This window comes from Anas acuta, chromosome 3, assembly GCF_963932015.1.
Source record: "Anas acuta chromosome 3, bAnaAcu1.1, whole genome shotgun sequence".
Classification (NCBI taxonomy): domain Eukaryota; kingdom Metazoa; phylum Chordata; class Aves; order Anseriformes; family Anatidae; genus Anas; species Anas acuta.
This window is the reverse complement of record NC_088981.1, coordinates 70,826,080-70,850,108: the sequence shown is the minus strand read 5'-3', so window position 1 is coordinate 70,850,108 and position 24,029 is coordinate 70,826,080. Positions and strand designations below refer to the sequence as shown.

Below are 24,029 nucleotides of genomic sequence, written 5' to 3'. Positions count from 1 at the left end.
TACTAGTATTACTGATTGTAAGTAGTAAGAGAATGTAAATAGGTTTGTAAATAGAAGGTATTTACTGCTTTGTAAAGCATTCCTCTTTTCAGTTATCTTAATTCCCTTAATCTAAACTATAAGAAATTTAGAGTAACCTTGTTGATCCACTAAATCCTTCCTTCTCTGTTCACTTTCTACAGACTCCCAAAATTTGTAAATAGAACATAACTGCTGGGTTTTCTTGCAGGTGTGTTTTATCTACAGATATCTATTTTCAACACATAAAATAGAAAAGGTTAAGTTCCATTAGTGTGTATTTACTAACCATCTTTTTCTGTATCCTGCAGACAGACAACAGTGTCAGGTAAAAGTCCTTTTTCTGATAAAGCTGACCAGTGATCTTCTGACAAAGGGTAATTATCCACTACCCATCCTCCTTTTTCTGCAGCACCAGGATACCTGTCTTTGTTCTGCTTCGTGAGCTGTTATGAAATGTTCATTAACGTAAGGTTAATTAACATTAACATTTATGTTCATTAACATAAAAAGACTAACACAGCTTGTGATATGTTTAAAAAGACTGTATGATACAAAATGATTTTCTAAATCTTATCACTCTTTCCCTATTATCATTTCATGTTAATAAAAAGTAAGACATTTATAATTTTACATATCTGAATGCAATAAAAACATTTTGAACAAAGAGAGATGAATATGTCAGTAATTTTTAGGGCTGCCTATAAACAATTTATATTTCAGGTTCAAGATTTACAAAACAGTGCATAAATTTAAAACAGTTCATGATTCTTGGATAAACTTCCAAATACAATTCTTTAACAGTGACTAAGAGTGTAACAATGTACTTCTTCAAGATATTTCTCCTTGTCTCTAACAGTTTGTATCAACCTTCAATAGATTTGTCTTTCATGGTCTTGCTCAGTCTATCATCAATCATATGTAAGCTTTCAGGCTATGTGATACGAACTAGACTGATCTTTCAAATTGTAAAATTAAGAATATATGTATCAATAATCTATGAACTGTTAGAGGCTGCTTTTAGAAAGAAAGTGCTTTGATTTGCAATACTTGTAGGTTTACCTCTGCAATAGCTCTCTCCAGTGTTTCAGCATATATTTCAGGTGCCAATATAACTTCAGATTCTGATGCACTTTTTACGGCTTCTTCTACCATTGCTTGAACTTCTGGGTGGTCAGCAGTTATCTCTGACATTTCTAACAACATAGATTTTAAGAACATCACAAATTCCTAAAATACATGTTTCCTCTAATCAGGAGCAACTGCTTGCCAACTAAATTAAGCCACTGTATAACTACAGTGTAGCAGTCATTTTAAACAATATTACACAATGATATTGAAAAAGAAACAAATAGCACTCCCTCTGAATGCATTTCCGAGGAATATCTTAAAATTTAAGTTTTAGGATCTTGATTTGCTGCTCTCTTATTCAAAAAACAAAACCAAAAACTTTTAACTCTACAGTGTATTCTACTGCTAAATGAAGTATTCTTTCAATATGAATGGAACAACATTTAGTATACTAGAAATATCAGGCAGCTGCGGCATCTGAGAATTTCCTTTGATTTGATTTCTCTTTGATTCTTAAATCCAAAGGTTGATCAGATTGATTTAAAAATTAATACAATGTGTAGTTCAAGACAGTATATCATCAATAATCAAGAAGCCTGCATTCCCTAATATATACGAAATACTCACATTAGATTCATATTATGTTAATAATTACTGATACAATGAACTGTAATTACTTACAAATTTTTTAAGAAAACATTCAGAGTTACTTCACAATTTACATACTAATTTGATAAAATTATAGCATAGTTTGTTAAAGAACTGTTCTTAGTAACTGCAGTACTGTTATGTGAGGAGTATAATTAGCAAAAATGTCGTATTTGCTTTCTTTAATTATGCCAATATTTTTCAGTGATTGTATTGATATTTTTTACATGCACAAATATACACATTACTAGTTGCTGTGTTTTTTTTCTTCTTTTTTTTTCCCCACAAATTACAAGCTCCATGGGAAAGAGATAATAGCTTTCTAAGTGTTTCTATTCTGAAAACAAAAAAGCAAACAAAACCCACAACCAAACGGAAAAAAACTATAAATAGACTTTACACTTATTGTAGCTACAGACACTATATTCTATTTCCCCACATTCAGAAAATGCTATTTCTTCAGCGATCTCTTGAACACCTTTTGCTATTAAAGAACACCTTGAAAGGAAGATCATGACTGAAGGAACAATTGTTTTCCTTTCAAAAAGGCAAAGGAACTTGTAAAAACTACTTCACTTTCCATGTTTATTTCATTTCCATTTTAGATCCTTATAAATATATTTAATAATGTCCATTACTAATTGTATACACCTAATAATCCATTTTCATCACTTATGACAAAATGTCAGTCTGTTCTGTATGAGAATAAATCCTAGTATTTGTAAACCACGTCAGGCTTACAAACGGTTTTCATTTATTTTAATTGTCATGAAAAATGAAAAAATCATGAAACTATTTTCATTTTGCTTATTTGTTTATTTCAACTAATTAAAACACAGCATGCTTTAAGTTTCTCATATCCAAGTGGCAAAAAAATTTAATTCTTGAATTTAGATCCTTTCTTTCTTCAGTTTTTTGTGTGTGTGTGTGTGTGTGAATGTACACTTGTTCCCTTATCTATGAAAATTTTCTGAAATGAGTTTATGCTATAAAAACACAAAGTGTAACTGAAACACCAAATTTAGCTCCTACAAAAATCAGTGGGAATTTTTTCCCTGTATAGTAAAATGGTATTAATGAGTCAACTAACCTAGATATGTTTTCAATTACAAAATTAACCATTTCATTTTGTTTCTTAAAATCATAGTATCAACAACAGAAAAAAAAATTAAGATAGTCCTACAAGTGTAAATAAGAAAAAAAAGATTATCTTTCACTTTTTAATTTCCAAGACACAGTGAAGGCATGGAGTGCCATGCTTAGAGTAGCTAAGATTTACTTTTTACCTTCTTGGATGATGTCAGATTTTACCTCGCTACCCTCTTTTTCCAAGTTTATTTCTTCTCCCATTTCAGTGGTTTCTTCAGAATCATCTGCTTCCTCGATACTACTAAGTTCCTTCAAGTCTCCTATAGTTATGAAATCATAATAAAGTCATGAAAAAACAGGTAAGTAGAAAATCATTTTATACAAATACTTCACCACTAAATCCATCTGACTAAAACATGCCAGCTTTCCCTTCATGAACTCCAGCCTCCCAGTCTGTGAAAGCCCCCAAACAACCTTTTAGGAATTGTAAGCACCTTTTAAGCCCTGGCAATGGACAAGACTTGTACCCATCAGAGACACAAACAGCTCTCTAGCAGTATCATTTGTCTGTATGCCTATTTCTCTCTTTAAGAGAAAGATCAGAATTATGACAAAACACAGAAAAGAGTAAAAAATACATACATTCTGAACCCTTCTTCATTTCAACAGGTTTCTTACCCCCATACCTGATCCCCAAAACACAACAGTGTGGTTCTGTTCGAGCTAGATGTCATCCGAGTGCATTAAAAGACTAGGACTTTTTGTTTAAAGATATTAAAATAACATGTTATTTTAATTCAAAATATTTCCACACTTCATCAAGCTGCAGAAACTTAGGCAGCTGAAGAAGTATAGATATGGCCAGATATGCAGAATCTTGTGAATGTGCAATCTGAGACAGCATATTTGGAAGGCTTCCCTAAGGTGGAACATCTGTAGTTCATGAATTTACACAGGTGTAGCAGACTAGCTGCTTTTTTGAAGAAAAATTCAGTTTTGAAAAGATTTAACTTTTCAGAAAGAAACTCAAAGGGAAAGATTCCAACCAGTATGAATCAGAATCAACTTCTTCTTTCAAAAGGAGCTCAGAAAACTTTCTCGTAATATGATTCTCAACTTCTGAATATTTATATATAATACCAAAATATTGAGCTCTACTTAGATTCCATTCACTTCATGTTCTTTTGATTTATATAATATACACATTAGACACAACAACTTCTGTAATATTTTGTGAGTAACTTAGAGCATTTCTCAGTGACAATTGTTTCCATTAGATAACCTAAAGCAATGATAACTTCAAAGACCACAGAACATCTTAATCACCTGGCTCTTTCAACTGTTTTTCTGATTCCAACCTATCTTTCACTGCTTTTATAGCCTTTTCTACTGTATCCCTTCGCACTTGCTCGATGTTTTGTTCTCTTGATTCTTCTATGTGGAGCTGAATGAGTTCCGTCATATCAAGAACCTAATGAAAGTACATGAAAAAATAATAATTAATGAAGAATAGACATATAGCACCAGATCTAACAGCTACACAGTGAAATAAATTTGGAAAAGATCTGCAAATTTCAGAAAAAAATACATATAATTCAGTGAGTTATTCGTGTGTGTGTCTAAAATACTTTCTAATTTGTGATTACATCTAATTAGCTTAGGTGCAACAGATAGTCAAAATATTTTTATGCTAAGACAAATAACTGACACAAATATTTGTCTCACATAGAGGAGAAGTAAAAGAGCTTTTTTTTGGGAAGTTAGCTACTTTTATGTAAATGAATTTCACTTAACTACTATTTTTGCATAGTATGTATGCTTGCAGTATGTTTGTTAATATTTGCAGTATGTATGTTAATGATACAACAGAAATAAGAATGTTTTTAACTGACTTACAAGCCTCAGCTAACACTCGTATTATATAAGGTATTTATTAACCTACCTTTCCTTTATATTTGTTTGCAATTAGGTTACAAATAGTTGTTCTTCCGGAAAATGGAGGGCCAAATACTAGTACTTTACAAGGAGGAATTGGCATTGGTGGTAATAGGTAAGGCCGTGGATTCAACATGAATTTTTTCAGTGCCTCTGGGGTTGACAGTACATACATTTTACCTAGAAAACTTAAAACAGAAGAGAAGCTATCAATTTAGACAGTTGTCTTATAAAACAGAAATAAAAATAAGAAGTGCCAAAATCCACTAACCTGACAGCCAATTCTGGGTCTCCCATTACAATATCACCCTCCTTCAAAGCCACAGGACATGCTTGTCCCCATCTGCTTCTACGCCATCGGTATCTGGGTGCTATTTGTTTGAATGATGATAGAGCGCGGAAAAGATCATCCTGTTTATTAAAACAACAATAATGGCACATGTAATTATTGTCTGAAGCTACATATACCTTGTTCTGTATAAATTAGCCTTCTGAAATATTTTGTTGGAAAAAAAGCAAACCTAAAAAGAAAATCAAATCACAAATTTGAAAATATTTAAAAATACATACATATTTCACTATTGTAGTACAATTTAAGGAGAAACTATTTAGGTTTTCAATTTTATTTAATTAAAAGGAGTACTTAAAATAGTTCTTGTAGGCTTCACTAATTATTTTCAGAAGTTAAAATATGTAAAATAAATAGGTACAAGTTAGCCAGTTAATGAAGAAGACTGAAAGTGACCAAGATTTCTTCTAAAAGGGATGAAGAAAGGACCAAGATCTAGGAGGGGGAATAGCAAGGCCGAAATATTTCTTTCAGGCATGCAGAAAGGTCATATGACAGGAATAAGTTTAATAGACGTTTACAGAATGTGAATACTGGATGAATTCTAAGGTTTAAGGTGACTCTAAATTATCCAAAATAGTACAGACAAGTGCTAACTATGAAGAACTGCAGAACAAGCTTCAGGGTCTAGAAAGCTGGGCATTAAAATAGCATTTTTACATAGAAAATGATGAAATGTCATTGACTCTTACTACTCTGGAACAGATCTTGGAGTTTAAAATATTTGGGCAATGCCCAACAGCAGTCAGAAAAATGAACTGGATATCAGAAATAGTTAGCAAAGAGAGAGTAAAATGTTTAGATACATTTTTAACTTGTATAAATCCTGCCCTCTTTTTTATTGCTGTGTGCATTCTGCTACACTAATCTCAGAAAGTATGCTGTAGAATAAGTTTCAGAAAAATGTGATGTGATGGATCAATGACACAAAATGGTTTCCATGCAACAAGAAATGAGATTAAGTAGATAGAAATTCTTCAGTTCTGGAAAGAGACAGCTACATAAAAACTGTATGGAAGTCTAAAATCATGAGTTATTAGGAGGCATGTAAAAAAAAAAAAAACAGAACTATTCACTGACTTTTCCGTGTTAGCAGCTAGAGGACTAAAAGGTGGCAGGTTTAACACAAAGGGAAGCAATTCTGTATATAACGTCCAGTTAAGCTGCAGAATTCCTTGATCCAAACACTGCACATGCTAAACGCTTACACACAGAATAACACAAACACATAGCCTAAATAAATAATAGGTATAGACCTCCTCTGATGCAGAAAGTCCTTCACTTGTGAATTTTGTCAGGGACTGAGAAAACAAACAAATGGATTTTTTTTTTTGCTCTGAAATTGTATAGCTGGGTTTCCCCAGTTACAGTACGCATATATTCACGGTATTCGTATATTCAAAGTTTCGTTGAAAAAGTAAGAAAGATGACACTGCCAAGTGAATGCAGATTTTTGGTTTTCAGTTTCATTTGGAATTCAACAGTAACTTGTCATGTTTCTAAATAACTAAAGGAAACACAATGTATGTGAATTCAGCAATGTTGCTAAATTCAGCTATGTTGCTAAATTTGTATTAGCATGCTACACTTTTCTTTCAGGAAAAAAACAAAGATTGAACTAAGAATCAGCTGCTGAGGCTAAAATTTGGCTAAAAATCCTTTGGTTAAATCCTTTGGCTAAAATTTCTTCAAAGGAATTCATTCTTCATCCATTGCTGAAACAAATATTTTGTTCAAAATCACCTAACTTTTTTTTTTTTCAATCACAGATTTATTTTTTTTTCATACAATTTTAGGTGGATTTCAGTCCCAGAGTTATCTTGAATTCACATTTTTTGAAAGTTGAGGTTCAAAAAATGCCTTCATTGTGTCATAGAAGAAACTGGTTGCAGTGAAATAAAGATTGTAGAATCACAGAATTATAGAATGGTTTGTGTTAGAAGGGGCCTTAAAGATCACCTAATTCCAACCCTGCTGCTATGGACAGGGACACCACTCACTAGATGAGGTTGCTCAAAACCCCATCTAAAGATGTTATTGTATAAGCTCATAGTAGAAAATAAATATTTGTATAATTATTACAGTCAATAACATTTTAGAACACACTTACATTTTCCAGTCCTTCCAGCACTTCTTCTTGCTGACTTTGAAGTCTAGTTATAGGAGCTCCATTTAGAACACCCATAGATTGAAGTTGAACTACAACTGACTGAAAAGAAAACATCTTAGTACCAATCAAAATTGCTTTTGTGATCTGAAAGGACCCCCAAAGTAGTACTTAAATTGTAACTTATGGTCTATATAGTGGCCACATTATATAAATAATACAAATGTATATAAAGTGAGGTCCAATTTCTAACTTGAGGCCATGCTAGTTATTCAGTGGAGCTCTAACAACCAATTTGGTATATACAGGCAATGTAAAATGCTGAATCACAGCCTTTGTATCTCCTCAGTATGCTGTGAATCCAAGGCCTTCTAAAGGAATACACTGGAAGGACTATTTCCTACAAAGCAGTACAAGTATTCAGATGACCTCCATTCTGTGCCAAGAGGACTGGAATAGGAGGAAAATCTCTTTAGGAGATCAGAATATTATGCACACTTGAAAGCAATACAACTTTGGGTAATTTATTTTAAAAGATAATTATTATTGCCTGCCAATGAGAATCAGACGATAATGAATTTAATTAAGTATTTCCTGAATGTGATCTTGCTTGAATGCAAGAGTTCTTGAAATGAATAAGCTAATTTTGTCATGCTTGGACTAGTTCCATAATTCTCTTTGCCTTACTCATAGGTTAAATAGTTGGAAACCACTATACAACTTTATTGCATTTAGTATAAATCTCTTGTTGTGATGTTCACAAAGAGATCATAGATGATGAAATTTTATATTCCCACTTCTCAGAATTTGTGTTTTTTTTTTTTTTGTTTTTTTTTGTTTTTTCTTTTAATTTACAACCCATAGAACTACAATTGATAGTAAAGTCAAGCTTAAATTTAAACGCTTACAGAATTATACTCAATTTAATTTGTTTCAAACAACAGCAGGGAAAGTGCAGGAAAAGCTCACATCCTGCATTCTCAAAGACAATATCTCATTTCATTTTCAACCCCATACTTTAGGTTCTGATTAGAAGTAACTCTTATTATTGAGGCATTGGATAAGATTATTTATCTTCAAAATTTATCATTTTTAATTTTAATAGAGAGAATGAGTTGCTGTGTTATAAGCCAAAAATCTAGATACAAAGACTCAGAAGATCTGTCAAATGGAAAAAAATGAAGTGTCTTCTATTACACTGTAAAACAGTAACAAAGATAATAAGAATTCTGTCATTTTAGACACAAGCACATTAAGCCAATTCTGTAAATATATCACTCCAAAAATGTTTATTTTCACATGCTAATAATTATACTTGACACTAATACAAGATATAAAGCCGTAAAACTGGGGATACAATGCAAATGAGTTTGTAACCTACCTGGAAACATTTTACTGTATCACATATGTAAGCCTGGGTGCAGTGCAGTGAGTTATATAGTAGTTTTAGAACAAAAGCAAGCATTTCAAAGGTGATGTTTTTTATTAATAATTAAGTGAGCTTTATACAGAACTTAAAATTTTGTTAACACCTTAAGAAATAAATCAATCCAAAGAACTGATAAATTCCATTATTGTGGAAGTTAATTAAGTTGGTGTATAGCTTACTTACTGCAAAGAGTTCGTCTGGCTGCTGATTTCCATCCAGTTCAATGAGATATTGAGAATCCTGTTCAGCCATCAAGACCTGTTTAAGAACAAAGACATGCTCATCAACTGAATGTACCTAACCATGTAATGACATTGAAGCTCATTCTGTTCCTGTAAATATTAAAGGTTGGACTATTGTGGACTTCAGAAAAAAAAAAAAAAAAACAAAATTCATTATGCTGATGAATTAAAAACCTCTAGATTCTAGAGTAGAAACAACATGCACAGATGACAATTTTGTATTATTGATTTCAGTATGAATTACAGATCTTGGGGATATGTTTTAGCATGCCTTGTGCCCACCTCCATGAAATAGGCCTCAAACTCAAGAAAAACCCCTCTGTTGTGGTTTCATCCAGCAGGCAGCTAAGCACATTATTTCTTCTCCTAAATACAAAAACACAGGAACATACCAGCCAACACAAAGAAAATTAACTATCTCAGCCAGAGCCACGACACCCTGAAAATAGTGTAAGATATTTTAAACAACTTTTTTTTTTTTAAGCATTATCATATTATTTTGCTTTTTCTTACTTCTAAAGAACGAAGCATTATATCCTTATACATGCCAACTCTTTCCTCTGCGTTTTCAAGAAAATCTTCAGGCCTTTGCACTAATTGATGCAAAATTTCTGACATCTTAAGTGAATCTTCTGCAATCTGAGGAATCAAAAGTTAAATATTTCAGGATACAGAAATAAAATAATGTACTAAACTAAATTTTGTCTACACTCTGAAGTAAATAAAGTAGTTTTCAGAAATATTGCAATGAGTGCCCGGTGATTGTTGACAAAGATCCTACTTCTGATGAAATGCAGTTCCTAGAAATTGAGAATAATGTGACTGGAACTTGCATTGTGTCTAGCCAGAATTACAAACCAGAGCAACCCAACTGGGATTCAAAACTAGTTACTTCATGAAATAACACAAAATCTATTTGTAGTAGTCTAACACCAAAAATTGTGTTAGACTCTATCTTGCATATATCCAACACGTAGAACATGGTACAATAAACAAAAATTAAGAACTTGTATTTGCTCAAACCAAGATTCAAGGCAATATAAAGTCACCATTCTTCTGGTACACCCTTTTAACTTACAGCAAAAAAGATTTCAGTGACTTCCAAGTTAGAGGATTAATGCAGAGCTATACAATAATCACCATTTGCTGTTATTTCAATCTACCATTTAAATATTTTCCTACATCTCTTAAAGCAGAACAGAAATGGAATTAAGATTAGAGCTCAGAAAAATTAATTCATAATGTGGTATGGGATATTTTAGAACTTGTTCTGCTTTGTCTAGAGTACATTCTAATACTTTGTACTGTTTAGGAATTAGCAGTACTTACCTCTTCTTCTTCCTGCTCTTCAATTTCTTCTTCATCCTCCTCTCCATGCTGTTCACTATTTTTCTTTTGCTTTTCAATAACTTTAGGATCCCATTGGTTCCTCTGATATACCTGCCCTGAATCAGGGTGTTGCCTTTGTCCCGATATTCTCTGACATAAGTCATAGTCTGAACACTAGCAAGGAATAATTAAAAAGAAATGTGTTTAGTGGACTGCTATAACAATATTATTTTTCCTTAAACTGCAGAATACCGGGGAGTGGGAGGGCGGGCAATGGGACAGGACTGTTTGGCAAATATTTGGATTCATAAACTTCTTCCCACATAACTTTCTAAGTAAATAATATCTTAAAAAAAGCAGCAAAGTTACTTGGTGCAAAAATAAGTTATTAAAAAGACTTAATCACTCGCATAGTTACTCCCCTTTAGTATTTTACATTTCATATCAGGAGTGCAGCCACAGCTTGAGCACATTTTGCCATATCCAGTTTTTTTTCAGGTGTAATTTATGGATAAAAGTCTTTTGCAAACAGGCTTGTGATTGCTCTTGCAATTAATGCTGAATGGGTTTGGACTTGAGCAAGATAAAACAATTTTAATAGGTGCCTCTGACCTCTCAGATCTTCACTAGTACCCAAAAGCATAGTGCTACTGTCCAGAGGTTAAAGGTTTTCAGCAGTTTAGAGCTCTGAGAGAACAAGTACAGGTCTTTCTATAAAACCACCTGCAGACAACGTTAGTTTAACAATAAACACAGGTAAATCTGGATGTGGTCTTAACATGGATGTCTTAAAATTCTACTATAGAATTGGGGATCGTGTGCAACAAAGAAGAAATGGTCTTCCCTTCTGAATGGCTAAAACTTTCAAACATACATATGAAAAACCTGAAATAACAAGAAAATATTGTAGTTAATAAATTCAAAGAATGCCAGAAAGGGAAAATTGATTTCTGCAGAAGAAAATAGAGCTTTTGAGATCACATTGCTAGTAAGAGGCATACTATCTATGCTCATTACCTAAGGTATCCCTTGAAATATAACAATACTTCAGGATATTTCTACATTTCTGCTGTAACAGTGAGTCATACAGCTGACATTGACTACTATATGACATAGCACATTTTGAAATAGGGAAGAAGAAATTTGGTCAGATATAGCTCTTTTTTTCAAAGGTCTTTTTTCTTTGAGAGCAAAATTTCTCTAAATTGGTCTGTAATAACAGTATTTCGTTATTCCCAGAGATATCTAGTATGTCCCCCATTTCTTTCTTTTGTAATGAAAATAGTTGCAATTCTGATATATCCATGAAAACTGCTCAAACCCAGCAAAATCAAAGGAAAAATTATTTATTTGAATTTGGGGCAAGGATTTTTAATGAGCATTCTGTCTCAGTTTTTTTTCCAAGAAAATGATGTAATTACATGAAGTAAAGAATTCTGTTTTCTTTCTAGTGTAGCTAATATCACTCTTCCATATGAAACTATACAACATCCATTCTCAAGAGCTGGGATTTCTCACTGCCTGGTATTAAAAAAAAGGTTGACTTTCTGTAGCTGAAAAAAATAAAAACAGCCTAGAAAGCAGCACAAATATTTGTTTATTTAATGTTTTAAGATTTTTCCAAGAGAAAAAAAATGAGGAAAAAAATGTTTGAAATAGACATTCATGCATTTTAATAATGCATGGCCAAACAGATTAAGTCTGGAAAGTATGGAACGTAAGGAGCCTTGTCATTAAGACCCTGACTTAAATCTGTCAAAGTGATAGACTCAGTCCAAGCATGAAAATTTAGCATCTGACAAACCACATAGATTAATGCCTGATTGATCTGGTGGCCTTCTATGATGGAGTGACTGCATCTGTTGACAATGGAAGACTGACCAATGCCATCTGTACAGGAGTGAAAAGACTGTAGCTCTTACTGAAGTTATAGGAAATGCTCATTATTTTATATGATCAGTGCTTATAATGCAACCAGTTAGTGTAATTATTTCCAACATAAAAGAGAACAATATATTACTCCTCAATAAATACTATACTCAAATGCATAGGAGAAAATACTATCTTTTGACTTATGCAGTAAGTCTACTAATAATTAGGCAAATGTCTAACAAGTTATTGAATAAAACATTACCTTAATGTTAATCAAGAAATCTGGTTTTAATTTTAGATTTTTTATTTTCTCTATTTGCTGTGAAACAGTCATATATTCCTCTGAGAGAGAAGGTAATCCACTGAGAACGTAACCTGCCAAACACATTTTATTAAATACATGTATATCTTTTAGAACATTATGACAAATATACCAGTTATACTGATCTCCTTTAAATAACACATCTATTTAGTGGCAGAATTTAAAACCATGTACATGACATAACACTGTTACAAAAATCGTGCACCCATGTCCACTCTAGATGAAATACAGACATAAGAGTGTATTATTTTCAACTTAATATAGGACTCTTAAAGAGTGTTAACTCACTTAAGAAATGTTAGAAATATTTAGACATTAAGGATCATACTCAGACCACCTGCTTCATGTGCCTAACTCAGCCATTACAGCTGACTAAAAGGAAATTAGCTTTTAGTAACTTTTTTTTCCCCCACTAAAAGTCATTGTGAAAGGTATTGCACAAAATAGCCACACTATGACACAAAGCATTTAAAGCATTTTAAATAGGAGTCTAAGCTTTTTCTACAGGCTTTAAAGGCCATTATTGACAATAAATGCTGGATACACAGTGCTCCTAGACGTCAAATTTTCTCAGAAGGAGGCAGTATGCACACAGTATGCATAACAAGGCACATAACTTGGCAAGCATCCATTCACTAAGGATTTGCAATACGAGTTCTTTTCAGCAAAGGCACTGACTATACATGACAGTAGTGGTAATACCTTTTTCCTAGTATTAGTGTGCTCAGCCCCAGAGAGACTGGAACCCATAGCTTCGAGTATTGTAACTACCAAAAACTACATACAATGAAGGAAGAACTGCTGTATAGCAAGGAAATCAATATTCATGAGGCCAGAATGAAAAACTAAACAAGAATTGAGCTGATTTTTTTAGCTTAATGATAAGAATATTCGTGAAATGCTCCAAATGCTTAGACTTGTATGTGATAACATTTAAATTCAAGTCTATGCAACACAAAAACATAGCAGCAGCCTCTGTAACGGATAGTAGAACTGAGCTCTTTGGGGAGTTTCAATCCACAGATGTAAAATTTATGGAAGAGCATTAGCAAGAGAAAATATAGAGCATAATCATTCCTCTGGGAAATGAAAATCTAAGTTGACACCTCTAGAGGATTCTAGCAGGCAGTGAGATATGGGGAGCCTGCACAGCCTCCGCTTATAAATAGCTGGTTAACAACAGCTGATGTGAGAAGAATGTGAGTACAACATCTGCACAGATTACTCCAAACTGTTTGCTCTCTGAGAGGGTCTTTGCCCTAAGGCTGATAACGCTGTCAGGAAACTAACAATGAAGAAGTTTACCTATACGACAACCATCAACCAGATCAAACGTTAACCAGGGTAGTATCAAGAGACTTTTGAGAAAAGGAGTCATCTCGAAAAGAAACATTAAGGTCTCTTACCACAAATTGTAATGCTTCTTTAGAGTGATAACAAGGTAACAGCAGCCAAACTGGGTTTGAAGTGCCACATTCTCTTCTTCTAGGTCTCACAGAGCAGCCTCCATGCTGGGTGCTGTGAGTAACTTGCATTTTGGCTGCTGGACTGACAGTGCAGGCTAAGTGACCCACACCTTGAGTGTGTGCATGGGAATTTCTGGGGAGTTTTCTCACTGGTGTGTGGATCAGCAGTTTGGAGGAAATAGCACACACAAGGCTGCAACATGAACATTTCCAGCAGAAAGTGTGTCTAAATAGGTGAATGTGTGGTCTCAGAAGAGGGAACGTGTGCTTATAACCACCACCCATGTTTGAGAGAGGGTTTTAATGCATAACCATGCAAGTTTGAGTGTACTCCTTGGAATTAGTTTTAGGAGTTCCGAAATTTGTAGGTGTTTATTAAGATTTGGCAAGTGCCTAGTGCTGTGGTTTATCTGTTGCGTGCCTGATACTGAACCTATTCCCTGATCATCAGTTCACTGATTGCCAGTTAATCACTTGTCATTAATAAATCAATAAACAGCCTTCGTCTTGATATGGTTTAAATAATAATAATTGAGCAGGTTTCTCTGGTAACAATGACACTGAACTTTCTTTGCAAATACTATTTACGCTAACATGGTATGAACTTATTCTTTTATTGTTCTATTGAAAAAAATTAGCAAACACACCAGCTACAGGGAGGTTACTATTCTGTAAATTCTTACCTAAAATACCCTAAAATACAAGTGTGCTTGTTATTCTCCAGTCCTTCAGTGGCTATGTTATTTTAAAAAGAGAGACTGCTTATTCTGAGAAATAGCTTAGCAGCTTCATATCTGACCTCCTTAAGAACTCAAAGAATTAAACTCCACTTAGTGACTTAAGCTTTTAAAATACCATCTTTTGTTTTAGCACTTTTAAATACCTCTGACACATCAGTCCCCCACATAGAAGGTGTTTATTTTCTAAGTCAGAAGAATATAATTGAAATAATCCCTTACTGTGTGTACTGTTTAGAAACTTCAATTTTGCAATGTTAACAACTAAAGTTAGAAGTAAAACCTCAGCCTCTCATATAACTGTTTATCTTTAATGAATATTTAATGAATAAATAACAGCCAATTAACAGATTAGTTCCTGCTGAAAGCCTACTTAAAATCTCCAAGGATTATATTAAAATAACGGTTGCTAAACAAAAAATTATTAGAGAGAGAAAATATTTAATGAACAGAAAATACTTAACAAAAAACTGGGTTTGGAGTTGAGTTCTAGTTAGTAGAAAAAACAGCAAGGCCATAGGTTATTCTATCCCTTGTCCATTTGGGGGATTTGTAATACAAAAAATGGCTTTACTACAACAACCAAACTTTTATCAACTTTTTGGTTTACAGTCTCTAGAATCTCTGTGGTGCTCTGTGATACATCTATGACATTCATCATCAGACTGACTCAGAGAGGGGAACTTAGATAACACAGATGTCTCTGTAGGCCTTTATTGAAGTCCTGTCCAGACAGAGTAACATTAGCATTACTATTCCTATCTAACTTGCTGTGACAAAATGGAAAGGCAAGCAAGCCCATACTACTTCACATTTTAAATAATGTTTTTCTTTTTCTATACCTTAAATTTTTAAAACATTTTGGTAGTATTTTTTTTTTTGTTGTTACATAAGTATTCAAGTCAAAAATTCTGTGTTTTAAATCCCATAACATTTACATCCAGATAACACTGCCAAATGAGAGTCATTGAAACACTTAATATTTGGGGCAAATTAATTTTCTCAAAATTAACACAATATAGGATTGGCATGATGCTTTCTTATCTCCCACATTGGTAAATTAATCCCTACCTACACTCTCAGTTTAGAGATGCTCTGCAACCTTAGGAGCACAAGAAAAGTTGCTACTGTCTAATATAAAATAAACTATATTTAAGCAGTAATGGATGTAAAATGTGACAAAATTATAGTTACTTTATTCTTGGAAATTTAAACATACTTACCAAAATGAGCAGCTTCTGGTGACTCAATCTTTTTCAGAATCATTTCTGTAACCAGTTCTTCGGAAATACTTTGACCTTTAAAAAGCAATTCTTGACACTAAGACAAAATGCAAAACATAGCCTTATTTAATATATATTTGTCAGGAATGTGACAAAACTTACTAGCACATCATACTTTTACCTTAAGCCCATATTCTGTTTCTTCACGAATATTCATTTCAATTACTTCCAAAGCTGAAGAAGCACATCAGACAGAATAAAATTAAAACAATTCATAAATAAACATATACATGCATGTACATGCAGACAAACATACATAGACAAATACACAAAGGTAGGTATATGTGCTCCAAGACAATTCTGTGATGAAACACTGCATAGCAGCAAGCCAGACTATTTTTTGAATGACAGCCATTATATTTAGGGCCTTTATTATATTTTGTCCATCCAGAACTTGGTGCTTTCTAGCAATGGATGGGTAAATTATCTTCCCTACAATTCAGGTCTATGTAGTAAAGATAGCAGCCTTGCAAGTTTAACTAATGATTTATATCATATTAATATTACTGTTGTGTAATCCAGAGAAGAATATTTGAGCTCAAACACTTTCAAATTTTAAAAGCAATTTTTAGAAAAAGAACTGTTCAAACAGAGAAAATCATCTGTTTTAATAATGCCCTTAAAAGCCTACTATGGTCTAAATAAATCATTTAATTAATTACCCAGTTTGACACCCCTCAAATTCAAAGGTCTTCCTTCCCGCTGTCTCTCTGGACAGTGACATCATGGCAGAATGATCCTGGAAGTCTTTCACACTTATTGAAATTAGCAGAAGCTCCCACAAAATTTTCAAGAATGACCGTTAAGGTTACATATATATTACCGAATAAACCAGGCCAGGGAATGTTCCTGAAGCTAGTGGCTCATGCCTATACAGCTAAAATCTTTCTCCCCAGAACACAGTGGCTGTGTCCAAACTACTGTTAGTAGTGATGATGACTGTCACAAATATTCCCCACACAGTGAATGGCTGCTTGGGAGACTACTACTTGGCAGGGAGTCAAAACTGGCCCAGGGAATGCACTGACAAACAACACAGACCACTGAAATACGCTATTGTACATGTACCCCTGCCTGGTTTATTTATGACCTATCCACTGAATAAACGAATAGACAGTATTTTGTCACATTACAAAGACTGTGAACACTTTTCATATTTAATAATTCTTAAACTTGGGTTGTTTTCCATATAAATAACACAGCACAGGCCAGATACTGACACACTGGAACAAGGCCAGTGGCAGGCATCAAGATGATTAGGAGGAGAGGCCAGAAGAACTGGTCTTATTCAGCCTGGAGAAGACAGGCTGAGGGCAGCTCTTATTGCTATCTAAGACTACTTAATGAGAAGGCACAAAATTAAAAGCACTCTCTTCACAGAAGTGCTGAGAGGACAAGAGGCAACAGATGCAAGCAGGACAATGTGAAATTCCAATTAGGCAATTCTGATTTTGGTCTGATCTGTGTTTTGGACCAGGTATTAATTTTTTTTGTTAGACAATCCCATTAGTTAAAAATTCTATAATTATTTAAGTAAAAAAAGGCACTTGATAAAACTGACTTTTATAATATTTTAATTCCAAGCCTTTAAAATAAAATCAAGTTACTTCATTTGATAAGTAAGCCTATATATTCACAGGAATATGAAGTGCTACACTGTCCACTAGAGGGCACATTTAAAAGAAAAAATGTAACGAAAATTAATAGATAAAGAGTTAATTCACAATGACTGTACACATATATACCATAAAATTAGATTTATAATTTGGTATCCTCAGAATCATTCAAAAAATGTCTACATAGTTCAGGTTATTATATGCCTTCCTTTTCTTCTACTTAAAGTAAGGTATTATCCTTCAAACAGGTAGGACAAATCTGGTGGAAAAATATATCTTTTTTTTTTTTTAATAAGGTTTAATTGTAGTAAATGAATTACAATTTGTGAATTACAATATCACACATACAAAAATATTAAAAGAGCTGAATATATATATATATATATATATATATATATATATATATTGGTTACGACTGACAAGATTGATATAAAAGAAAACTGCCAGATAATTATTTTTCATGGAAACCCACTTTCTTGCTGAGGTACCTCAAAATGAATAAAGCCTTCTAGCAATATATTTAGGGGGAATATAAAGTAAATATCAGATTCCGCTCTACAGACTTTTAAAAATCTTTGATTAGAGGGACTGTCAGAAATGGAGCTGAATGGCTTAGAAGATGAAATGGTATCTTCTAGTCTGGTGTATGATGCTTACTACAAAGCATCTACTATGGTAAACTTAGCTAAACTTTGTGAAATAAGCCATTGGACGTATTTGTTTTAGAAACTTGAAAGTGCCAGCTGCCATTCTTTCACTGATTTCTTACACTAATTCAAAAGCTGTGCTTCTGTTTCCTGGAGTACATCCCCCCTTGTATTAGACACTGCATAAATACAGAAAGGAAAGATTCTCCTATTTTCTCACGGTCTGTATCAGAAAATGTCTGTGATCCCCGGACTTCAATCAGTTGCCTCCACGTAAACAAGAAGGGTCACATGAAGTACCTCACATGACTGAGAATGTAATTTGATTATATATAGGCTTTTGAGAAAAAAAAAAGGGGGGGGGGCGGGAGGGCAGTTTTTAAACCTCTTTATACCTAAAAGGCTATTTTTGAGCAATTGTGTATCTGGCAAAATGATTACTTGGTCTTCATCAGTAGTCTTTGTTGCAATCAGCAACATATCATTTTGAATTACCAGGAAAAAAGGATATTCTAAAACAAAAGGTATTATGAAGCCAATGAAATGTTCCAAATATAGTGTATATTTACCTTCTATATAAATGCATTTCCATATTTGTGCTAGTTTTCTAGCTAAAGTTTTCTTTCCAGAACCCTTAAAATGAAAAATACACATTTAAAAGAAAAACAGTCAGAATGATAAAAAATCATATTACACAATAAATCATATATATTTTACATGATAAAAACAGTTAAAAGCAGCCATTGTGAACTCTGCACTGGACAAACACAAACATTTATTTTAATACCATCCCTTATTTTACACTTCCCAGCATTGCTAATATACTGTCACTGTCCTTTGCAGTTGAGTATCTCCAAAGCAATGGTATTGGCTTCGTTTCTGAGTAATTCTTTTTAAAACTCAGCTATGATTTGTCCATAAATTCCTTTGAGAAACTCTCCAGGATTAAAATTATCTTCAGTCTCAGAGAAAATTATGATTAAAACCTGTATGGTCGTATTTCTGAATAAGATACATAGGGATAGTGCTTTTTGGCTAAACAATGAAAACATAACTATTGCCCTTGTTACTCCATAGACCTGCTTTAGATACTGACAAAATGTTAATCTTATCACTTAAATTAATCCTGAGGAACCAACATCACCAAGATTAATGAGTCCTCTAAGAGTATGGCTACCTGAATGGGATTTTGCAAATTCACCATCTACTACCTTTAGGATTAGGCCCTTTTGACAAGGGTATTCAAAAAGACCTTTTTTTTTTTTTTTTTTGCCAGTCTGCTTGTCTGTTTGCCCTAGATAAATTTTGTTATTGAAAATAGTAAAAACAAAACAAACAAACAAAAAACAGACACAAATAAATCACACTCCCAGTTAACTCTGTATCAAACACTCCAGCCTAGTCATAGCTTTCATCTTACAGATGTGACACGAATATACGCATTTGGTTTTGCTTTAATGGCACTATTTTTTTAGCTGAAAAGAAATATCTTAAAAAAGACAGATTGACACATTAGCCGTATAAATACAAGGTATTATCATAAAAATAGAATATTTAATACTGTTCTCTTGGCCAGGACAGTTCATTTTCAATCCTTTGTTAAAATTTGTAAACCTGTTAGGTATTAATATCAATCATTTACTGAATGCAATGATTTCAGAAGAGAATATCTACTTCCTAAATGTTTTTTGCATTGTCTTTCACTGGGCATTTCATGCTGTTTTTGTTTATAAAAAATGTAAAGTTACTTTTTCCATATAAAGTTAGAAGTTTGAGCTTTGTTTAAAACTTGAGAAGCCAGACCACTGTAGCTGTCTACTGAGCTGACTGCATTCTTTCATGTCTCATGCTGACCAAAGGCTCACTTGTCAGCTATTAGCTTATGTTCTGCCTCTGCGAAGCTTGTATCTCAGCCACTTGCAGAACAATACCCTGGGTTCTTTCCCATTTTGGTCAGGTGTGAAGATCTGCAGTTAACCTTTACCCAGCAACTGGTGCCAAGAAGTAAGAAAGGATGCAGAGCAAACACTAGGAACTGGGAGCCTCAGGCTTTTAAGAAACCAAATGTAGCTGCATCTTGGCTGTATGGACATTCCCCCATGACATAATCTGTCACTGTCATGTAACGATACATCCTGGCATACACAGGATAGGTGTGCATTAGTATGTGGTGTGGCCCAGACAGAGGGACATGGAGTGTAATTTGGTGGGTAAATAAGCACTGAAGTGTGGGTTGGTTGCCAGCTCTAGGTGCACATCACTTAACTCTGCCTGGATAGCACAAAGCAGATTTATGTACAGTCACTTCAGACTGTGTTGTGGTACCTACTGAAATTACATGTACATGCAGACGGCAAGCTGCTAGAAGACCTTGTGTTCACACAGCTTCCTGTGCTCTGAAGGCACTGTCATGGACAACTGCAGTGCTTAAGAGGAAAGCAGCTTCCAGTGTATCAGTTGTATGTTTTGGTGCATACCAGGTTTAGTTCAGACATAAGGCATGTAAAAAGAACCCCCTTCAGCACACTTAGGGGCTAATGTAAGAGTCTCCCATACTTGGGAAGAAGAAATCTGAGAAGTCTATAATTACAAAGTATCAATCTTTCCTAAGTCAAGGAGGCCACAAATTATTTGAGAAAAAGGGAAAGCTTCAACTATAATTCTAATATAGCACAATTCTTCTTATCAGGATACCTAGAAGGATTTCAATTATTCCCAATCATATAACCTATGATTATGTCAAAGTTCATTTAAATATTTAATATCTCATTGCATGCCTCTAAGTCAGTACATTAACCTGAAAGTTCTTTTATGCCTATTTATGTCTTTGTCAAGTTTACTAAAAATTAGAATATTAAAATAACATAAAAACAATCTGGTTGCCAATACGAAAACTTTTAGTATTTTGCATATTTGCCAATATGCGACTTTATTTATACTAATAATGCTTTCAAGTGCATTTAACCTGTCATTCAGGCCCCAAAGTGGCCTCAGTCAATATGATCAATATATTTACCTCACTCTACAGGATTTGCAAAATGGAAAGGATAAAATATAAAGTAAGTGTCTGCTTTTCTTCAGTGTTACTAAACTAATGCTTTTGAAAGGAAAAGTAACATTACTAGCGGTGTATTTGAAGAAAAAGAATTAACTTCTATCAGACATCTTACGGGCTTTCCAAGGACAATAAAGCAAGTGGGCTTGGACAACAGAAAGGATTTTTCAGCTTCATCTTCATCGAAGATGTCTGTAAAGGGCAGAGCTTGTTTTTCTCCTTGTGAAGCCATAATTTATCTAAGATTGAAAGAAAAAACAGCTTGTTATAAAATATATTTTACATATGTATAAAATGACATATTCTTAAGGGAACAGAATAATAACGTGATACAAGGCAAACTACTTTGTAACAGCAGATGTAATAAGAAGGAAAAGACTTTAGTGAACATACACAATGCATCCAGCCTTACGAGAGGATGTGCTTCAGAAAAATAAGGGATTATTGGAGCCACCCCTGATGTAACTATGCTGATGTTGATAACAACTTATGCTCTTCTTCCTGACTCTCCAACTGTCCATAGTATTTCTTAAAGCAGCCTTTATTTGTTTTGTTACCTTTTCCTTCCTTACCCAATTACCACATGGCTGGAACTTCTCTCTGGAATGGGCCTTGCCAGGACCTCTTGTGAGCTTCAGGCAGAGAGGAGCCCCACCACTGCCAGCAAACTACTCACTGTGTCCACAGCCAGTTAGAGCCGTAAAGCTTTGCAGAATTAAATCACGACTCATGATCTGTCCTGCAATCCTCTGGTAAATCCTGGGACATCCAGCGCTATGCCACAAAGGGAAACAGAAATTTCTAAGTAAAGTAAACTAGAGCAGAAATTGGGCCGACATTTTAACGTTAAAAAAACAAACACAGGCACAGCGCCCCCCCCCCCCCCCCCACGCCCCTACCCCCTCAGCGCCCGGCCCCGCACCTCAGCTCGCCCCCGGGCCGTTACAGGCGGCAACGGCCGCCGCGCGCGCCGCCGCGCTGTGTACCCCGTCACCATGGCAACCCCAAGCCCCGCCCCCTCCCCACCTGACCACGCCCCCTCCGCGTGGCCACGCCCCCTCCGCCCCCCCGCGGGGGAGCCCACGCGCGGCGCCGCCCCACACCGCCCCCCGCCTCACGCCGCCGCGCGCATGCGCAGTGCGTCCCGCCGCCGGGAGCGCCCTTCGCGGCCTGTGGGGCCGTGTCGCGACAGGCGGGCTCCTGTCGCCTGTCGCCCCACGCGTGAGCCATGCCGGCCGCCGCCGCGCCGCTGATCAGCTGCGTGCAGAAGCTGGTGCTGTACGAGACCAGGGCTGTAAGTAGAGGGTGGGCGGGGAGGCGGCCGGTGTCGTGTGGGGCCCGCTGAGGTAACCCTGAGGGAACCCTGGCCCCACGCAGCCTCCTCGCTTCCCAACACTCCCACACTCCTGTTTCCTATCGCATCTGAGGTAATACGAAACTGTCTCCCCAAAATTCACGATGGAAACCGTGAGAAGGCAAGGAAAGGATGCCTTAGGTTGTGAGCACAGTGGAGTTTACACCGATCCTGCTGCCTATTCCTATAAAAGGCCTTTATATCAAAAAACAAACTGGATAATAAAGTAAAAAACAATTCAGAAAGCTTTTTTTTTTTTTTCCTTTTCTCTTTATTTTTTTTCTCCTCGAGATAAGAATGCGCTAGCATTATTGGAGTCAGACAGGAAAGACTCCTAGAGGTGAGGAGAACTGAGTTCACAGCGCCAATTGAAGCGCCAGAGAGCAAAATTCTATATTTTCTATTAACATTTATGTTTAGGGGAGTCGCTGAGACTTTTTGAACAGCTTGGATCAATAAGTACCGTGGAGATGCAAATTATATCTCTTGCTTATCCTGGGAAGTTGAGGGCTTGCTTGTTTAGAAGCCATTGAACTGAAACACTTTCATTCAGATCAATTCCAATAATCTTTCATTTTACGCATATGTTTACTGTTGAAATGCACACCAGAGGGCAGCCAAGATGCTTCAGGAATCTGAAGAAGAAGAAACAAAAGATATTTTCTTTTCTTCTTCAGAAGATTGATCTTGTGTGTATCCCCCAAGTGACACCCACCTGAAAGCGGTAGGCTGATTCACTGGAAATTTTCATTCCCTGGAGGTGGTCTGACATTGAGCAAAGCAACTTGTGCCATCTCTGTAAAAGCATATCACTTACCCATTTTCAGGGTTTTATGAGGCTTAATTAATATTATTTTATTCTAATCAGGTTCTTCTACAGTCTTTGTCTCCATAGTACCCAAATGACTTCCACAAGTTTATTAAGCAATGTGACTTGCATAATTACTTGTGGATTTTTCTGCCTTTTTCCCTCAGGAGAACTCTGTGGGTTTTTTATGCATTTAATTTCTCTTCAAAATAATTTGAAAGTTTTTGTATTAACAAAATGAGGTCAAAGAACCTGGTTAGCTTATGCTGAGGTTAGTCTGTAGTCAGACAGGAGAAACTGTAATGTAAAAAATGATTTGACAGAAAAAGCTACACAACTTTTACAGAATTATGAAGTGCACGAGTTTATACAGGTGGTTATTTATATAGGTGGTTATAGATAGTATTTGAAAATTGTTAAAAGTAAAGAACCATCTACTGGACCATTTAATTAGCTATCATAATTTTCTAGCTAGAAGTTGCTGTGAAATTTTGTCTCTCTGGAGTGACTTCATTAACAAGAGAGAAAGAACCATCCAGGAATGGCGATGACATAGTGGAACAGAGGATGGAGCTGGGGCAAGGGCAGGAGTTTTGTGAAACTCAGGAAAATGTTGTTTCTGTCTTGAATGTCTTGGTGTAGTGCCAGGTAT

General features: G+C 35.0%; 2 protein-coding genes across 3 annotated transcripts in view; one reads left to right on the top strand and one right to left on the bottom strand.

Moving 5' to 3' along the window:
* AK9 (adenylate kinase 9) overlaps positions 1-22,205 on the bottom strand; it is a 64,571-nt gene extending 42,366 nt beyond the window's left edge. The window contains exons 1-17 of the mRNA XM_068677728.1: positions 22,138-22,205; positions 21,892-21,989; positions 21,331-21,454; positions 18,730-18,793; positions 16,019-16,071; positions 15,838-15,934; positions 12,352-12,464; positions 10,218-10,391; positions 9,402-9,527; positions 8,830-8,904; positions 7,221-7,319; positions 5,033-5,172; positions 4,769-4,949; positions 4,153-4,297; positions 3,024-3,146; positions 1,081-1,214; positions 308-464 (exon numbers count right to left, since the gene is read on the bottom strand). Of these exons, the coding sequence (XP_068533829.1) occupies positions 308-464; positions 1,081-1,214; positions 3,024-3,146; positions 4,153-4,297; positions 4,769-4,949; positions 5,033-5,172; positions 7,221-7,319; positions 8,830-8,904; positions 9,402-9,527; positions 10,218-10,391; positions 12,352-12,464; positions 15,838-15,934; positions 16,019-16,071; positions 18,730-18,793; positions 21,331-21,447 (1,798 nt within the window). The 5' untranslated portion in view covers positions 21,448-21,454; positions 21,892-21,989; positions 22,138-22,205. The remainder of the gene's footprint in view (positions 1-307; positions 465-1,080; positions 1,215-3,023; positions 3,147-4,152; positions 4,298-4,768; positions 4,950-5,032; positions 5,173-7,220; positions 7,320-8,829; positions 8,905-9,401; positions 9,528-10,217; positions 10,392-12,351; positions 12,465-15,837; positions 15,935-16,018; positions 16,072-18,729; positions 18,794-21,330; positions 21,455-21,891; positions 21,990-22,137) is intronic.
* Positions 22,206-22,336: 131 nt separating this feature from the next.
* FIG4 (FIG4 phosphoinositide 5-phosphatase) overlaps positions 22,337-24,029 on the top strand; it is a 65,586-nt gene continuing 63,893 nt past the window's right edge. Inside the window, exon 1 of one of the 2 annotated variants that reach the window (XM_068677727.1) lies at positions 22,337-22,509. In XM_068677727.1, the coding sequence (XP_068533828.1) occupies positions 22,444-22,509 (66 nt within the window). In that variant the 5' untranslated portion in view covers positions 22,337-22,443. The remainder of the gene's footprint in view (positions 22,510-24,029) is intronic. The other variant, XM_068677726.1, reaches the window with a different exon arrangement.